The sequence below is a fragment of the Anneissia japonica genome, unplaced genomic scaffold (assembly GCF_011630105.1).
Source record: "Anneissia japonica isolate Jap-2015-1 unplaced genomic scaffold, ASM1163010v1 scaffold1826_len1998817_cov189, whole genome shotgun sequence".
Classification (NCBI taxonomy): Eukaryota; Metazoa; Echinodermata; class Crinoidea; order Comatulida; family Comatulidae; genus Anneissia; species Anneissia japonica.
In genome coordinates this window covers 1,468,099-1,483,469 of record NW_022742159.1, presented here as the reverse complement: position 1 = coordinate 1,483,469, position 15,371 = coordinate 1,468,099, and the positions used below count along the sequence as shown (strand labels likewise).

The following is a 15,371-nucleotide window of genomic DNA, read 5'->3' as shown; positions in this document are numbered from 1 at the left end:
TCGTTATATAATATATAAACGAACATACATGTTTATTTTGCTCAATAATAAGTTACGGTAGTTTCTAGTTCAGAACTTCGCTATGTGTGAACACTAGAACCAGTTATGAAAAGGTCTGGGGTTAGATTTATTTATTTTTATTTTTTATTTATTCTGTTTTACTCCAAGGAATATAGAGATAATAGGTAATGAAGGAAAATTAACTCCTATTTCCAATGGGATTCACCTGCCATATTGGGTGATAAGACACTCGACTTGATAGTGTTTCATAGAAATAAAAAAAAAAACTGTTAAAGAGTACTGCATAATGCCATTGTAAATCATACGTTATTAATAGAGATCCGTATATAGCCAAGTTGATTAGGCTGGCAGAATCATTATATATAGTCGTTTAAATTTAATCTATCTTTTAATAAGATACGGTAAAAACATTGGAAGAGTTCCAGAATGGGATACAGTTTGCCAGAAGTTCATTTCTACCACTTTGTATGAACGTAACTTCCAACGAAAAGTTGGATATCAACTATTGCTACGAGTCTTGTAAGTATATTTTAAACAACAGTTATATAAACACAGATATAACTTAAGGTAGTAAACACTTAATGTGAAAAATGTGGAATATTTTTCACTTAGTACATTATATTATTACATGACAATTATAGTATGCTTTATAGGTACCAGGTAATGTTGGTGTTTTTAATAAATGACGTCTTGCACGTTAGAGAGGAACAGATTTATGGGGTATAAGTATCCGTGACTAGCTCAAAGCATATTGTATTGCTGTGTGTTTTTTCAATTTCTGCTGTAGGTATATTGTTTTTTGTTAATCAATTATTATCATTAGTGTTGGATATTATTACTATTACTATCGACATTCATTATAGATGGATCTGTTCAAGTAAATGGCTATTTTAGAGATTTTTTCGTACACGAAACTACTCCAGTCACTTATTCTTTTGAATTTATGGATGGTACGTATAGTAAAATCTAAGTAAGCCTAGTAAACTACAATAAACTTTCAGTATGTCCAGCTATAAAATCGCATGTAGGCCTATTAAAAGATATAGGTAGCAAAATATATACAAATATCAAATGATTAAATCCTGTACACTAGCCATATGTCTGTCGTTACGTCTGTTGCCACTCGTTATGTTTTTTATACAGGCCTAATTATGTTAATTTGATAACGATGCTTCGTCGTCTAACTTAATATGCAAATATGAATTTTCTGTGTTTCTGTGCAAATTGTCCATAAGTGTGTTCGAAATGTGGCGTAAATTTATGAAAGTATAGGCCTACCGTTGACTAAGTGTGTGCATAAACAATAATTGATAAAGAAATTATGTTCACTCAACAGTAGATGCAGGTTGCACTGTTTCTCTAGTGTGGGATTTTGTATATGAAGAATGGATAAACCAAGTCAAAACGTAAGTTTATAATTCATAATAGTGGACTTGGAAGTGATGATTTCTTCGAATTATAATACCTTATTTGGTAGACTTGCCACAAGTCTCTAATTTATTGATTTTTCGTAGTATTAGCACATTTCGGAAAGCGCCACCAGCGTCGAGAAACTTTTTTGATGCGAACTAATCCAAGAAAAAGTATACTATGAAACGCCAAGCAAATAGGTAATATGGAACGCCATTGGTGCCAAAATTCCAGCTTTTTTACTGATTAGGAGACAAAGTTTAGGGACTGGAACCCAGTCTACTGATCTGGGAACCATCAAACATGCAAAAATAGGCCCAGTCCTACCAAAGTTATACTCCGATTACATTCTTAATTTAAAATTCAGGTTTACATTGCGTGGGCCAGGGTTTCCTACCGGCTTTAGGCACCTATCATTCAATCTTCCAATGAACAAGAAAGATAGGCCAGACTTTGAGAGGTGTTAGAAATATTGGAAATAAATTACGTTTTATCTAAATTTTAATTTATTCGATGTTTCTCCATAGCCATGTCAACGGTAGCAGTAGGTACGGAAATTATTTCCAAGCAAGCAAATTCTTTACGATTTCGCAGTATCTTCGGTCTTTATACCCCCAGGCGAACTTGCACTTTCCGCCCTCTACAGTAAAACCTGAGGTTTGTTGCTCTTGAAGTTGTATTATTGCAATGTAAATTAATTCATTTGATTCAAAGTACTCCTGTGCTTTAAAAAAAACAACACAATATCTAATGATAATTAATAGGTACAAGCTTGTTTTTGTGCGATCGGATGTCATGTTTTACAAAGAAATTCGGGGTCATATACTATATTCCAGGTTTTATTTAGCCATCAAAGTTGTTTAACCGCATCTTTGACAAATGGAGGTGCGAGATTGTATGATATTAATAAGTTAATTAACTATTTTTAAATTTGTGTCTTTTTACTAAGTTTTTGTACTGGTTATAATCATTTCGATTAATAATATATTATTTTGTATTAATTATTATCGTCTACAGTATGTTTAAAGCATTTTATTCTATTATTTAGGTAAACTATTAATGCATTTACCATGAGAGTCTCATTGTCAACTGATCTGCCGACGTTAAAGAGGGCTAAATACAGATTAGAAGGCATAATGATGACGTATAAAACTAAAGTATTATATTTGCACAGGCCGGCTGATGCCTCCGATATTGTAACAGACCTTATCGGCAACAAATTACAGATATGAAAAAACAGACACTTACAGCAGTCCAAACTCATGTGTTTTCAATAAATTTACGATAATTTTATATTTTCCATTTTTAGTTTTTATTATTAAATTATTTTAAATATTTCAATATAATAATTTAATAACAAAAGACAAAGACTGAACAAATAATAATAATAATGTATTACAGGTAACACTGCTGGACGATTCATGTTCTCAAGCTGAAATATCGAACACACCAATATGTGCTTATATCGATGAAACACACTCGTAAGTTTTTAGTAGATGTTTTCAATTTGTAATGATTAATGTCACTCTCAGCACTTACGAGTGACGCCATCTAAATATGGGTATAAGGAAATGAATGCGAGAGGTGAACCTCGAGTAAGCTTAACCTCTAAACTGAGTTTTATTACCTCTGTCAAGAAGGTTATGCATTCTCTGCTGTCTTTCTGTTAGCAAGATTACACAAAAACTAATGAACGGGTCATCATAAATTTAGTTGAATGGTACATAATAATCAAAGAAAAACACCATTAAATTTTCGAAAGAAAGGGTCAATGGACAAGATCAGAGTCATGATCAAAGTTCGAATTTTTACCCTCAAGTATAATAACATCACACAAGAAAACAATGTACCAGAACACGACGGGCGATTCCATTCTTGAGGGTATTCTGCAGCACTCAAAAAATAATGTATACGCGTGTAGACAAGGAAAGTAGATACACCAAAGTATAAATTCCTATATACAGTTGATGTGGCTACCAGGCTGCCATTGTCTAAAACCCTGGTTTTCAATCATTTTTGATGGGGACAATTCCGTAGCCAGCTATTGGGACAGTCCCACACAATTTTATATTGGGTCCACAAAGAATGGGTCCACATTTTTAAAAATGAGTCTAAATTATGCTGTTTTATGCAAAAATGAGTCCGCTTTGTGAAAAAAGGGTCCAGATTTCTCATATTTTGCATAGATTAGTAAAGTTTTAAGAAAATGGGTCCATATTTTCATATTTTTTGCGTAAAATGGGTCAACTTATGAGAAAATGGGTCCACATTATTTAAATTTACACGTAACGTGGGCCCACCCCGATATTGTTTCGCGCTGTTTCAAATCCTGGATACGGCATTGGATGGGACATCATTTGGTGACCTATTGATGACGACCCAAACCGAAAAATGTTTGAAAGAGTAGAATGCTACTGGGGATCGGATTCATCACTAGCCATCAAGCGCTCGATTGTCTAGTGGTTAAGACATCAGGATCTAGAGATCGTGGGTTCGATTCGAAAGTTTTTACTGAGTATTCGGCAGGCCAACATATAACACGTCACTTAGGGCATTCATCACGTCGTAAAAGAAGAATTATTTGTTATACTTTTCACATGTTTGAAGTAAAATGGTATCCACAACCATACGTGGCAAAATTATACCTCTGTATTTTCAGTGATAAGGGCTTGTGCTGTAGCTAGTAATCAATTAATAATTTGTGTAATTTTCATTTCTAAAGTATCTCAACAGTTGGCTGTGAGACAGTAGCCCAAAACTTTACCTATGAAGGAGTTTATTGCAAATGTCCGCTTGCTGACGCGTATGTTGTTATATTAGAGGCACTACCGGCCGTAAGTATGTCAGTTTTGATTGAAAATGAAAAATGGAAGAAGGAAAAGTATTTCTCTTCTTCTTCCCTTCCATTTCCACAAAAATATACTGAGATTACAATAATGCATGTGGAAAATGGTGTTCAAACTGAATGTTAAGACTAGGCGCGTGTAAAGAAAATGATGTGAAGAAAAACGAAGTTGAGGGTGGTAAGAGAAGGGAGTATGAGAAATGAAAACAAGCATTACAGAATAGGCTAGATTAAGAGAGAACAAGAATAAGAAAGAAATAAGAAGAAAAATAGCCTACAGGATAAAGGAAATTCAGAACGGGAATATATTGAAACGAGAGAGAATGACATGGAATGAGTGAAACATTATGGGAAGGGTTTTTTGTTTCGCTTTTAGATAATTATTCTAGGCCAGAGAGCACCGAACGTCAACCACTTATGATCCACCGTGTTATAATAAGGTAAAAGTCGCATCTGAATATAGCTTCATTAAAAAAAAAACTCTATTCTGAATGCATTTTTTGATTAATCTAAATCACAGCTTAAACTTCCTACTGGCGAAAAAATTGTGGCTGTAACTGGAAGTGGAGTGAACATGGCCTCTATTATAACATTTTTTGCACATAAGATCTGGAATGGGTATGAAAACACTTTTTCATTTGTTTTGTCATATGTAATGAAAAATGAGTTAGAGTAGGGAGTAATACCCTAGGGGAATGGTAAAAATAAGGGTAAAGGGTAGGGTAAGTATGGGTAAACAAAGGAAAAAAGGTCAATGCCAAGGGATTGGGATGAGGGATAGGGTGATGATGATGATGATGATGACGAAGAAGAAGAAGATGATGATAATAAAGATAAGGACAATGATACGGATCAGTGGCGTAACGACGAGTCACGGGGCCCGGGTGAGAAAGTGTTATATATGGGTCTGCAATAGGTAATAATATGTCGGTCCTATAGCGCTCTTCATGCTAGTAATAGTTATAATAATATTAATATATGTCGGTCTTATAGCGCTTCATGCATAAAGCCTCTAAGCGGTCATTGGATCAAACAAACACGTATGAAACACATACTCAGCTACCTGGGGAAAATTCCATAATATTGCAGCTAGTAATCAGCGCAGTTGTGTTCGAACTTACCAGGTACCCACTTGTACTCCTGGGTGGAGAGAGGCACAGGGGTGGCCCCAGGATTTGCCCGAGTGGGTGGGGGGGGGGGGGGGGGGGTCAACGACGTCGCCGTTGAAACCCCTAAATTCGACAATTTAGGGGTTTCAAAGGCTTATGTAATCGATTTTAGAGTCTACTAATAGGCCTATGTAAAAAGTACATATAATATTTTTTTCTCCCCGATGAATTGTGCTTTTTCTCTCCGACGGGGAGGCCACCTTTCCCCGACGGGGGGGGGCCCTGGCCCCCCGACGGGGGACCCTGGCCCTGGCATGACCTGGCCAAATGCCTACACTGGGCCTACGGTTTAATGTCCTTACTATAGTATACGCTTGCCTACAATAACAAGAGCAATGCCAATGATAACAGATATCAATGATATTTTTTTTAGGTTAGAAGTCAGCACTGAAGGATCTGATATTTTCAACAATATACTCTCATCAATTCTTCTGGCTAACGGGGCGTTGTTATTTGATGAAAGTGTTGATTATTTCCGCGAAAGCGTAAGCATATTTATTTTCTCTATTTAGTATCATTTGACATTATTTGAATTTAAATACTCCATATATTTTTAATTATGTCAGCAACATAAAGTTGCAGGGGTTACAATCCAGAAATAATGGCCCAGCTTTTAGTGGTTAAAGCATCATGGAGAATGTTTGCCTTATTCGTGATGAGGGGTTCTGGCGTATCAGTAGAAGACCATGTTAGGGTGTTTACTTGTATCAGACCAATCTTTGAGTATCCAGTGTGGCATGGTGGGATATAAAGAAAATTAGCTAATAAATTGAATTTCTGTATAGTTTGAGTATTGTTTATACATTTCCAGTATAGCCTATGTGATGTAATACTACATGTATGCAAAACTTCATAACCAACAGTTATCTGAAAATTCAGGTTTGTTGGTTTACAAACATTCGACGAATTTAATAACGCCATGCATGGTGACAGACACGAAGGGACCAGGGTGCACAGACACGAAGGGACCAGGGTGCACAGACAGAAGGGACCCCAAGTCATTGATCGAGTTCTTAGTGCACATATCTTAGCGCCTTGTATCTTTAAGCCGGGACCGGCACCGTTGCGCCAACCGCCCTCTAATGATAAAAAAACAAACCAGCCAAATATCCAAAGTGAATCTTCTCCTATGGGATATTAAAAAAATAGTAGGCCTACATGGTAAAACTGAGTATAATTTTTCTCTTTTTATAATTACAGACGCAGCAGGATATTCTTGCACAATCGCTGGCATATAGTTTGATAACTTTAAACGTGTGGATGCTATTTTGGGTTGTAGATAAATCAATTATAAAACAACCGGAAAACACAAATTACAGCTTGGGATCATTTTATCAGATATTTGGCTGGACTGTACCATTAATATATGTCTTTCTGTGCAGTTGTTATGTGGAAAATTACGCCTCTTACAACTACAGGTAAGTTTCTAGAAGTAAAAACAAGAATACTTTCCATCTGACCACGCAAAAGTTAATTACAAGAAAAAAAAATATTACTCCGGTTTTAGACAGTATAGTAATGCTCTGCCAACATAATTTTCTGACGTAATTCGGTGATTGGGTAGCACTGGATAGTATGCAAGATTCAAAAGAAAAATCATTTCCAAATGGGAATTGAGAAACGTCATACTGTACGTGAGAAAAACAACAAATCAATAGTTTTGTGTATATTTTTTCAACGTAAAGAAGTCTTGGTGCAGAACATTTGCAATTTATAGTAATACAAATAAGAATATAATAAGAGCGTTACAAGAAAAATACGTTAGTGCCGGTGACTGGCACGTTAACTATCGGCAGGTTTGATTTTCACGGTGCGGGATGTGCTTCTACCAAACATTATGGTTTAATTCTTTCAACTAAAAGACTGTGATCATACACTATGTATTCCTTTCATTACTGTGATAGGATAGGAAATAATGCATAATGGAGTTCTGCACTTGTTTCACTACGAAAAATATACTTAAACTGATATTCCGATTTTTTCAGACACTGGCCAAATACCGAAAATGGCGCTATCTGGACTCTTTTTGGACCAATGACTGGGTTGTTTTTGGTAAGTCAAATTGAACCAGGCTATACATACATACATACGAATTGGTATACCGCAATAGACCCTCCATGTAAAAGTTTGTCACTGAGCCACCTTTATTTCAAATTCAAATAAAGGTCTCCCTCCAATTAAAAACCACTTTTGGGACCGGGTTTTTCGTGGTCTTCAGCTTTGGTCTCAGAATTGCATTTCATTTCATTTATTTATTCAAGTGTCTTGGGGCCCCGAAAGCCACAAAATTACCATGACAAAAGTCTGGAGCCCCGGAAAACTTATCTTAACTACATTATTAGCGAGTATATAAAAGGAAAGGTTTAAAATGTAAAAAATGAAAGGCCAAGACAATTAAAATAATAAAAAAATACACAGGTTTCGCACACAATAATAATTAAAAGACAATAATGAATTGATAAAAGACATTAATAGAGATAAAAGACAAAGACCAAATATGGGACCACAGAAAATGGTCTTTAATTGGAGATTGTCTTGAATTGGAGGGTCTTAAATTAAAGAGATATAGGCCTAATACATAAATCAAAGATAATAATACAGAGAGGTTTCTGTTGAGAATCAAACCCGCAATCTCTCGCAATCTCGGTTTAGGCCACTAAGGCCTGTAAGAATTTAGGCCTATTACGGATTCAACATCAATAATAATATCTAAGATTTTGCTGCTTGGCACAGATGATTATATATATATATATACTGTCTCTTATACACATCTAGATGTGTATAAGAGACAGTTTTACAATATATTGGTTTAGTTTTAGTATTACGACTCAAATGGAACTTAATTATTTTGTTCTATATAAGCTGTTTGGCGCTGTTCGCGTTGTTGCACACTAAAATAATACAGACTTCGCTTGACTTGTAAAACTTTGATAGCAAACTTTAATTCTTGTATCTGTATAAATGGATTTAAAGGGAAAACTATTGACTAGTTTTCTCAGATGATAATGAAGATTATGACTCAGCAACAACATGTGATAGAAATGACAGTGTTGCTACTGGTGATGGGACAGGAAGTGTCAGATGAGGGGTGGGGAAGAAAGAGGGCGGTATATAACAACTTTAAGACTATTACACCCTCCCCCGCTTTCAAAATGTTGCCTCCAACATGTTCTGAAATTATAAGGTAATACTATAGTTAGGTTAGGTAACAATCATTCAATATACATAGCTGCTATGGTGCTATGAAGGCTGGACGGTTTGTGTGATAGGTTGCGAGCTAGGAGTCGGTATAAATGCGGGTGCTGTCGCTCTGAGTTGATACGTTGTGGCAGTATGTATTTCATCACTATCACTCTCGTCACTATTTGGTTGGGTGTACGTTTCTTTGTTTCTTTTAGACCTTCGTAGCTGACGCGTTTCTGCAGTTTGGTGATGCTTTAAGTGTGGTTGCTTTGGTTCCGGTTGTTCTGATTTAATGGGGAGATGGTTACAGGGAAGTAGCATGTTTCGATGAAGTATGCGACATTTTCCTCCGTTCTCCGGTCGCAATTCATAAACTGGAAGTTCGTTTGAAATCTTCTTTATCACCACATGAATCTGCTGCTCCCATCTGTCTGCTAAATTGTGTTTCCCATGAAAGGCCACTTTCTTCACTAAAACACGATCCCCATCCTCAAGGGTATTTTCTCTTGCAGATTGGTCAAAGTGTTCCATAGATTTGGCCGCTGACGCCTTGCTATATGCGTACGTTAATCCTTTTCGAAGATCAGAAACATATGTAGCGTGGTTTGCCTCGGAAACACTGTATGGTGTGAGACCTAGACATACGTCAACTGGCAATCTTGGGTTGCGTCCAAACATTAAAAGATACGGTGAATAACCTGTTGAACTCTGTTTCGTGCAGTTGTATGCATGCGTTAATGGGCCAACAAAATCTTTCCAATGCGCTTTCTTTTCCACAGGAAGTGTTCCAAGCATATCCAGTAAAGTTCTGTTGTATCGCTCGCACAATCCGTTCCCTGCTGGATGGTAGGGTGTGGTACGACTTTTTGTGATGGATAACAGCTTACACAGTTCTAGGATAACGGCACTCTCGAAGTTTCGCCCTTGGTCTGACTGCAGACGAGTAGGAATACCGTAGTGGATAAAGAAATTATCGAATAATGCTTTTGCTGTCTTTTTAGCTGTCTGATTTCGAGTGGGAACAGTAACTGCATACTTTGAGAAATGGTCGGTAATTACGAGTACATTCTCGATCCCTCCGGCAGATGGTTCAAGCGTCAAGTAGTCGATGCATACAAGTTCCATCGGTTCGTGGCTGACAATTGAAACCAAAGGTGCTACCCGGTGGGCCTCTGGTGGTACTTTGCGACGAGTACATCGCTCACACCTTTTTACTCTGTCGGCTACATCAGATGCCATATTGGGCCAATAAAATCGACATCTGGCAAGTTCAAGAGTCCTGTCTCTTCCTGGATGTCCGACTTCGTCGTGTATACCAGCCATTGCCCGTTCTCGATATTTTTCCGGAACTACTAACTGGTAATTGGTTTCACCATCTTGTTGCCTGACACGATGGAGAGTTTTCTCCTTGATTTGTAGTCGGTCCCATTCCCGCAATAGCATTACCACTTCAGGTGCCATCTGCTTCCTGTCTTTGTTAGATGGTCGCTGTCCCACCAGTTTCAACTTTATTATGGCACTGATAATGGGATCTTCTTCCTGTAGACGACGCCACTCCTTTTATTGCTACTTTCGGGAATGTCTCCGAGCCAGGCCAATGCACTGGATTTAGTAGTGTTTCCGGAATGGCATCTGACGATGTACTTGTAGACTCAACAATGGGAAAGCAAAATATGTGAGACTGGCAAATTGCTTTTATTACCTCAGGGGTAAGGGTTGATTGCTCATTCTCGGTTACTTCCTCGTGTGGACGTCTAGAGAGGCCATCCGCATCTCCATTCCTTTTTACTGGACGATATGACACGGTGAAATCGTAAGTGGACAGTGCAGCCAACCACCTATGACCAGCCGCATCGAGTTTCGCAGTAGTGGCAACATATGTTAGTGGATTATTGTCGGTTCTGACTTCAAACCTTCTGCCGTATAAATACTCGTGAAATTTATTAGTTACTGCCCATTTCAGCGCCAAGTACTCTAATTTATGCGCAGGGTACCTCTTTTCGTTCCCGCTTAAGCCCCTGCTTGCACATGCGATTACTCGTTCTTTGCCTTCCTGGAGCTGGTACAGCGCTGCCCCGAGACCGTCTCCACTGGCATCAGTATTTAGAATAAATGGTTGGCTGAAGTCGGCGTATGCTAATATGGGCGGTTCACCATATTAAACGCTTTCCATACTTCTCTTGGCAATGTTCACGATATTGTTGTATGGTATTAGTACCGATAAGTACTGGTATATTCTTATTGTAGTTGGTGTCAGCAACAACTAATGCTAATACATACAGGGTGATATCCTCTGTTCCTTTTAGTTTTGGTAAAGTGATGGCAACTTCAATATATCCTAAGAACGGAATAAATTGTCCACCAGCTCCTACGACGAACAATAAATCATTTAATGGGTATAGTGTTGTCCCGTTGTTGGCCAAGTTGTCTTTGAAAAATGTTTCGGAAACGGTAGTCAGCTGGGAACCAGTGTCCAACAAAGCGCTACAAGTCATTTCATTTATTATTATCTGTGTTTCGTTGGGTGGTCCTAGTAAGCGTTGGAGTGTGTGTGTGTCTTGGGTGATCGTGTCTGGCCTGGGTGTTGGAAGGGTGGCTTGTTGGTGTACAGTCACATTCCGTTGTTTAGGTGGAACTTCGGATTGGTCTTCCTGCTCCCTTACTAGTCGCAAAAGACGCTCTGGCGCAATCTTAGTTTCGTAATGATGATGAAGAGAGGCTTTGATATTGGCATCACGTAATCCTTTCCAGAACACGTCTCGTAACCGGTCATCAGACTGATCACCAATTTCGCCCTTGTCTCTTGCTTGGTGGAGCAAGTCTTCCAGACGGTAGAAGAACGTGCGTGCATTTTCATCTTTATTTTGCCTACAACTATAGAACTTCTGGAGGAGTACAACGCCATCATCAACAGATGAATAGAAAGTATCTAATTTTTTTAGAACTTCTTTTAAACTCTGGCACCTCATGGTGAGACGCCTAGCGCAGTGACTTTCGGACATATGATGGTGGATAACTATTATCTTCAGCCATTAACATACGAACTTCATACCGCCATTCGTCGTACGTAGCATCACCTGGTTTTACGGGGGTTTCTCCAGAAAATATTGGTGGCTTAGATATTGTTTGCTGTAAAACTACAGGCCGCCTATCTGTATTAGTTGGGGACGACGCAGGATAGACGATTACTGGAGACGACTCTTGCATAGGAATTGGTTGTGCCGTGTAAGGTGTTCTTACTGGTTCTGGCCTTGGAGTAACTGCAAATCGATCTGCATTTCTAGAGCATGTGGTGGTCTGGTCTCATGATTGCTTACTACATTTCGAGTGTCTTTATACGATGATCCAGTTGGTATTTGTGGCAGATATCTTTTTGGTCGGCTCGTTTGCTGCTGTACAGCAGGACGGTCATTAGGTGTATTTGACTCTGATATAGTTAAGTCTCCCATATTGACGTGCGAAGTGTAGTTCGTATCGTGATCATGAGGCTGTATTTGCTGTCTTAAATGATTAATAATGGTGTAAGTTCCGGTATAGTCCGAAGCATGAACACAAGGATACTGGTGTTCGGCCATTTTGATTCCGTGTAGCTTGTGGGGGAGTCGTGGGTGCCCTGGCAGTGTTGTATCCATTTTCTTCCTAAACGTTTGGTCTTCACAGCAAATCAGTATTGTGCAAAGCCCCACATTGGGCGCCAAAATTATGTTACGGTTATTCTGTAGTTGATGGATACGATCTACCGTGGGGGCGTTTATTCGCATTGTTGCACACTAAAATAATACAGACTTCGCTTGACTTGTAAAACTTTGATAGCAAACTTTAATTCTTGTATCTGTATAAATGGATTTAAAGGGAAAACTATTGACTAGTTTTCTCAGATGATAATGAAGATTATGACTCAGCAACAACATGTGATAGAAATGACAGTGTTGCTACTGGTGATGGGACAGGAAGTGTCAGATGAGGGGTGGGGAAGAAAGAGGGCGGTATATAACAACTTTAAGACTATTACACATATATATATAATGAATATATATATAATGAATATATATATATATATTGGCACAGAATATATAATATATATACATATATATAGGCCTATACAGTATATATATATACATATATATATATATATATATATTTATATATATATAGAATCATTATTGATTAAATGTTTAAACGTATATTTTTGTACAGATATCTTTTTCCGTGTGTGTTTACAAGTTAAACAAAGTCGGTAACATGACGGCCCGTGACAGTCAGGAGAGAAACCGTATTCGTAGGTATGTAGTAATACCGGTAGTTGAAAGACCCGGACATGTAATAGCAATTTGAAACACGAGGTGTAGGCCTAAACCTATTTATTCATATGCTTTCTGATGAATAGGTCCTGTAATTACAGTGTTCTTAGTATAAATATCAAATTTTGAAGGACCAAAAATCACTCAGCATCCTAATATTATTTACTACAGTACAATTATGAGAGTATGAGTCGTCTTTACCATTGACTTGTTTCTTTTGTCCTTTATTTCAATAGGCTTATGTCATCGATTGTACTGTACTTGGTTGCACTGGTGTTTCTCTTTGGGAAGTGGTCTATGGGAATTTGGACTACTGACATTCCGTTACTTCAGTTTATCTTCTCGATACTAGTGTGGGTACAGTTCATCGTCACTGCTTCAATTTACTATGTGTACAACCGCTGCCTCAAATCAAGCACCACCGAAAACGGAGACCGAAATAAGAATGATGATTGCCTTAAAGGTCATGGAAATCCTGAATTGGAAAAAAATCCCGAAGGTGCGACGTCAGCTTCTTCGATGTAGTGCAAAACTTACCTTCAGTAATATAGTGTAGGCCTATTTGTGATTTATGCTCTATATTTAGTTAAGGCCTCAATATAATTGTATCAGAAGAGGTAAAAGGCACACTGCAGTTTGATTACAAGTGGAATCTGCCGTTAAGCACGTATTCCTGGCTAATAAATACCACTTTTTGATTGGTCAATTTTAAAGTTTTTTTTAACACTCCGGAAAAGGTCCATTGCACATTTTCTTACTAAAATATGTTTTCTTCTTTTATAAGCACCTATTTAATCCCAGTCGCACCTATACTTACAAACCAAGAAATGATTAGGCTCTATCCAGAAGCTTTAGTATGGTCAAAACTCAAGTTAAACTACTTTAATGTGACCTCCATTTAGTACAGGGACATTCTGAAGGCTATGAGAATGTTCCCATCACAAGACCGACTAAAGTAGGCAATTAATCACTTTATGGACATTCTCTAGATTTTAGCATAGACTAGATATAGTGGATGATGATTAGTGAACAGTGAATTTTCGGATAGAGCTAGCAGGAGAATAACAACGAGATTAGACTAGGAGTTAAACGCCGGACTACATCCTTTTTATATATACAGTCTGACATCAGTGAAACTTAATGTTTATCTTAAGTTATCTCATGTAGTAGTTTGAATAAAAAGGAAACCGAGCGATACTCAATTAAAGAACCTGTTTCAGTGTAATTTTGTATACTTTGAAGTGACGCTGTTCATACAACACACGACAACCAAATAATCAGCGTTACATTAGTATAGAGTGACCTTCATACCCTTTACTAGCCCTGTCCACTACCAGTAGGGCCTGCTCAATATGTTAAAGTAATCATAAGGCCAGGCACACTAATTAGCCTTATTGTCTTATCTTGCCCCTTTGGCAGGGTTTGGCTTGGCATTCTTCTAATTCTAGACACTCTACATTCAACTCAACCCAATTCAACTTCTATTGTTTAAACGACTGTACTGTTTCTTATAATATCAATTTTTACTGTATTTACTCAACGGTTCTGAAGAGGATACAGATGTAAGTTTAACTTTATTTTATGTTATATTTTAGGTTTGATTAGATTTAATTGTTATGATGTATCTTATGATATAAATAATATAGGCTTTATGCTGTGCAACAAGTAACATGTTACAGTAGTTTAATAGGTTGACTGCATTATGTGTGCTTTGTTAATTATAATTTTGGTAACTTGTGATTAAGTAATTATAGTTTATGGATTATTCTGTTTATTTGAGTTCTACAGTGTGCAGATTATTTTGTTTACTTTCTACATGAAAGTTAATTAGTACAATAACCCATTCCACTTATTTACAATATTATATTTTAACTATTTAGGATTACAGTTCAGTGATTTTCTATAACACGACTTTATGACTTTTATAATCTTATTTTCAGTTCAAACCGTATCATTTTGATGAATAAACCCTTTCAACCCTCATCAAGGTGTACGAGTATAAATCCATTCTCTGTCTTGACACAATCAGAACCACATATATAAAACTGGAGGTTATACAAGGTTACTCATGAATCATGATCGTATACATAGCGATGGCCAAGTGGCATCATTTATGAGCAACCTTTGGTCTAAGTTCATTCATTAAAAGCTTTTGCAGAGCTTGTGTTACTGAAATCGCTTTTTGATGTTTTTGTAATGATATTAGATGCCAGGTTTTGGAAAATTCGGAGCTTTTTGCTTTGAGTTTTATTTGAACGTCCCCTATATGACATTTCAATATTCAAGAAGTGGAGCCATAAGTGATTTATATAGTTTTTTTTTCTCTCTTTTGTTGGAGTTACACCCAATTTTATTTCATTTCTCTTTTCTTAGTTTTTTACACATGAAATAATGACATAACGGTAATTATAAAGGCCATTGAATAATAATAATAATAATAAT

The 15,371-nt window shown here is 37.2% G+C and overlaps 1 protein-coding gene across 1 annotated transcript in view; it reads left to right on the top strand.

Moving 5' to 3' along the window:
• The window catches only part of LOC117119053, an 18,393-nt gene extending 4,257 nt beyond the window's left edge, over nucleotides 1-14,136 (top strand). Inside the window, exons 5-16 of the mRNA XM_033263863.1 lie at nucleotides 418-540; nucleotides 885-971; nucleotides 1,358-1,427; nucleotides 1,959-2,088; nucleotides 2,833-2,912; nucleotides 4,154-4,265; nucleotides 4,797-4,894; nucleotides 5,819-5,930; nucleotides 6,646-6,863; nucleotides 7,431-7,497; nucleotides 12,826-12,911; nucleotides 13,166-14,136. Of these exons, the coding sequence (XP_033119754.1) occupies nucleotides 418-540; nucleotides 885-971; nucleotides 1,358-1,427; nucleotides 1,959-2,088; nucleotides 2,833-2,912; nucleotides 4,154-4,265; nucleotides 4,797-4,894; nucleotides 5,819-5,930; nucleotides 6,646-6,863; nucleotides 7,431-7,497; nucleotides 12,826-12,911; nucleotides 13,166-13,454 (1,472 nt within the window). The 3' untranslated portion in view covers nucleotides 13,455-14,136. The remainder of the gene's footprint in view (nucleotides 1-417; nucleotides 541-884; nucleotides 972-1,357; nucleotides 1,428-1,958; nucleotides 2,089-2,832; nucleotides 2,913-4,153; nucleotides 4,266-4,796; nucleotides 4,895-5,818; nucleotides 5,931-6,645; nucleotides 6,864-7,430; nucleotides 7,498-12,825; nucleotides 12,912-13,165) is intronic.
• The last annotated feature ends 1,235 nt before the right edge of the window (nucleotides 14,137-15,371 follow it).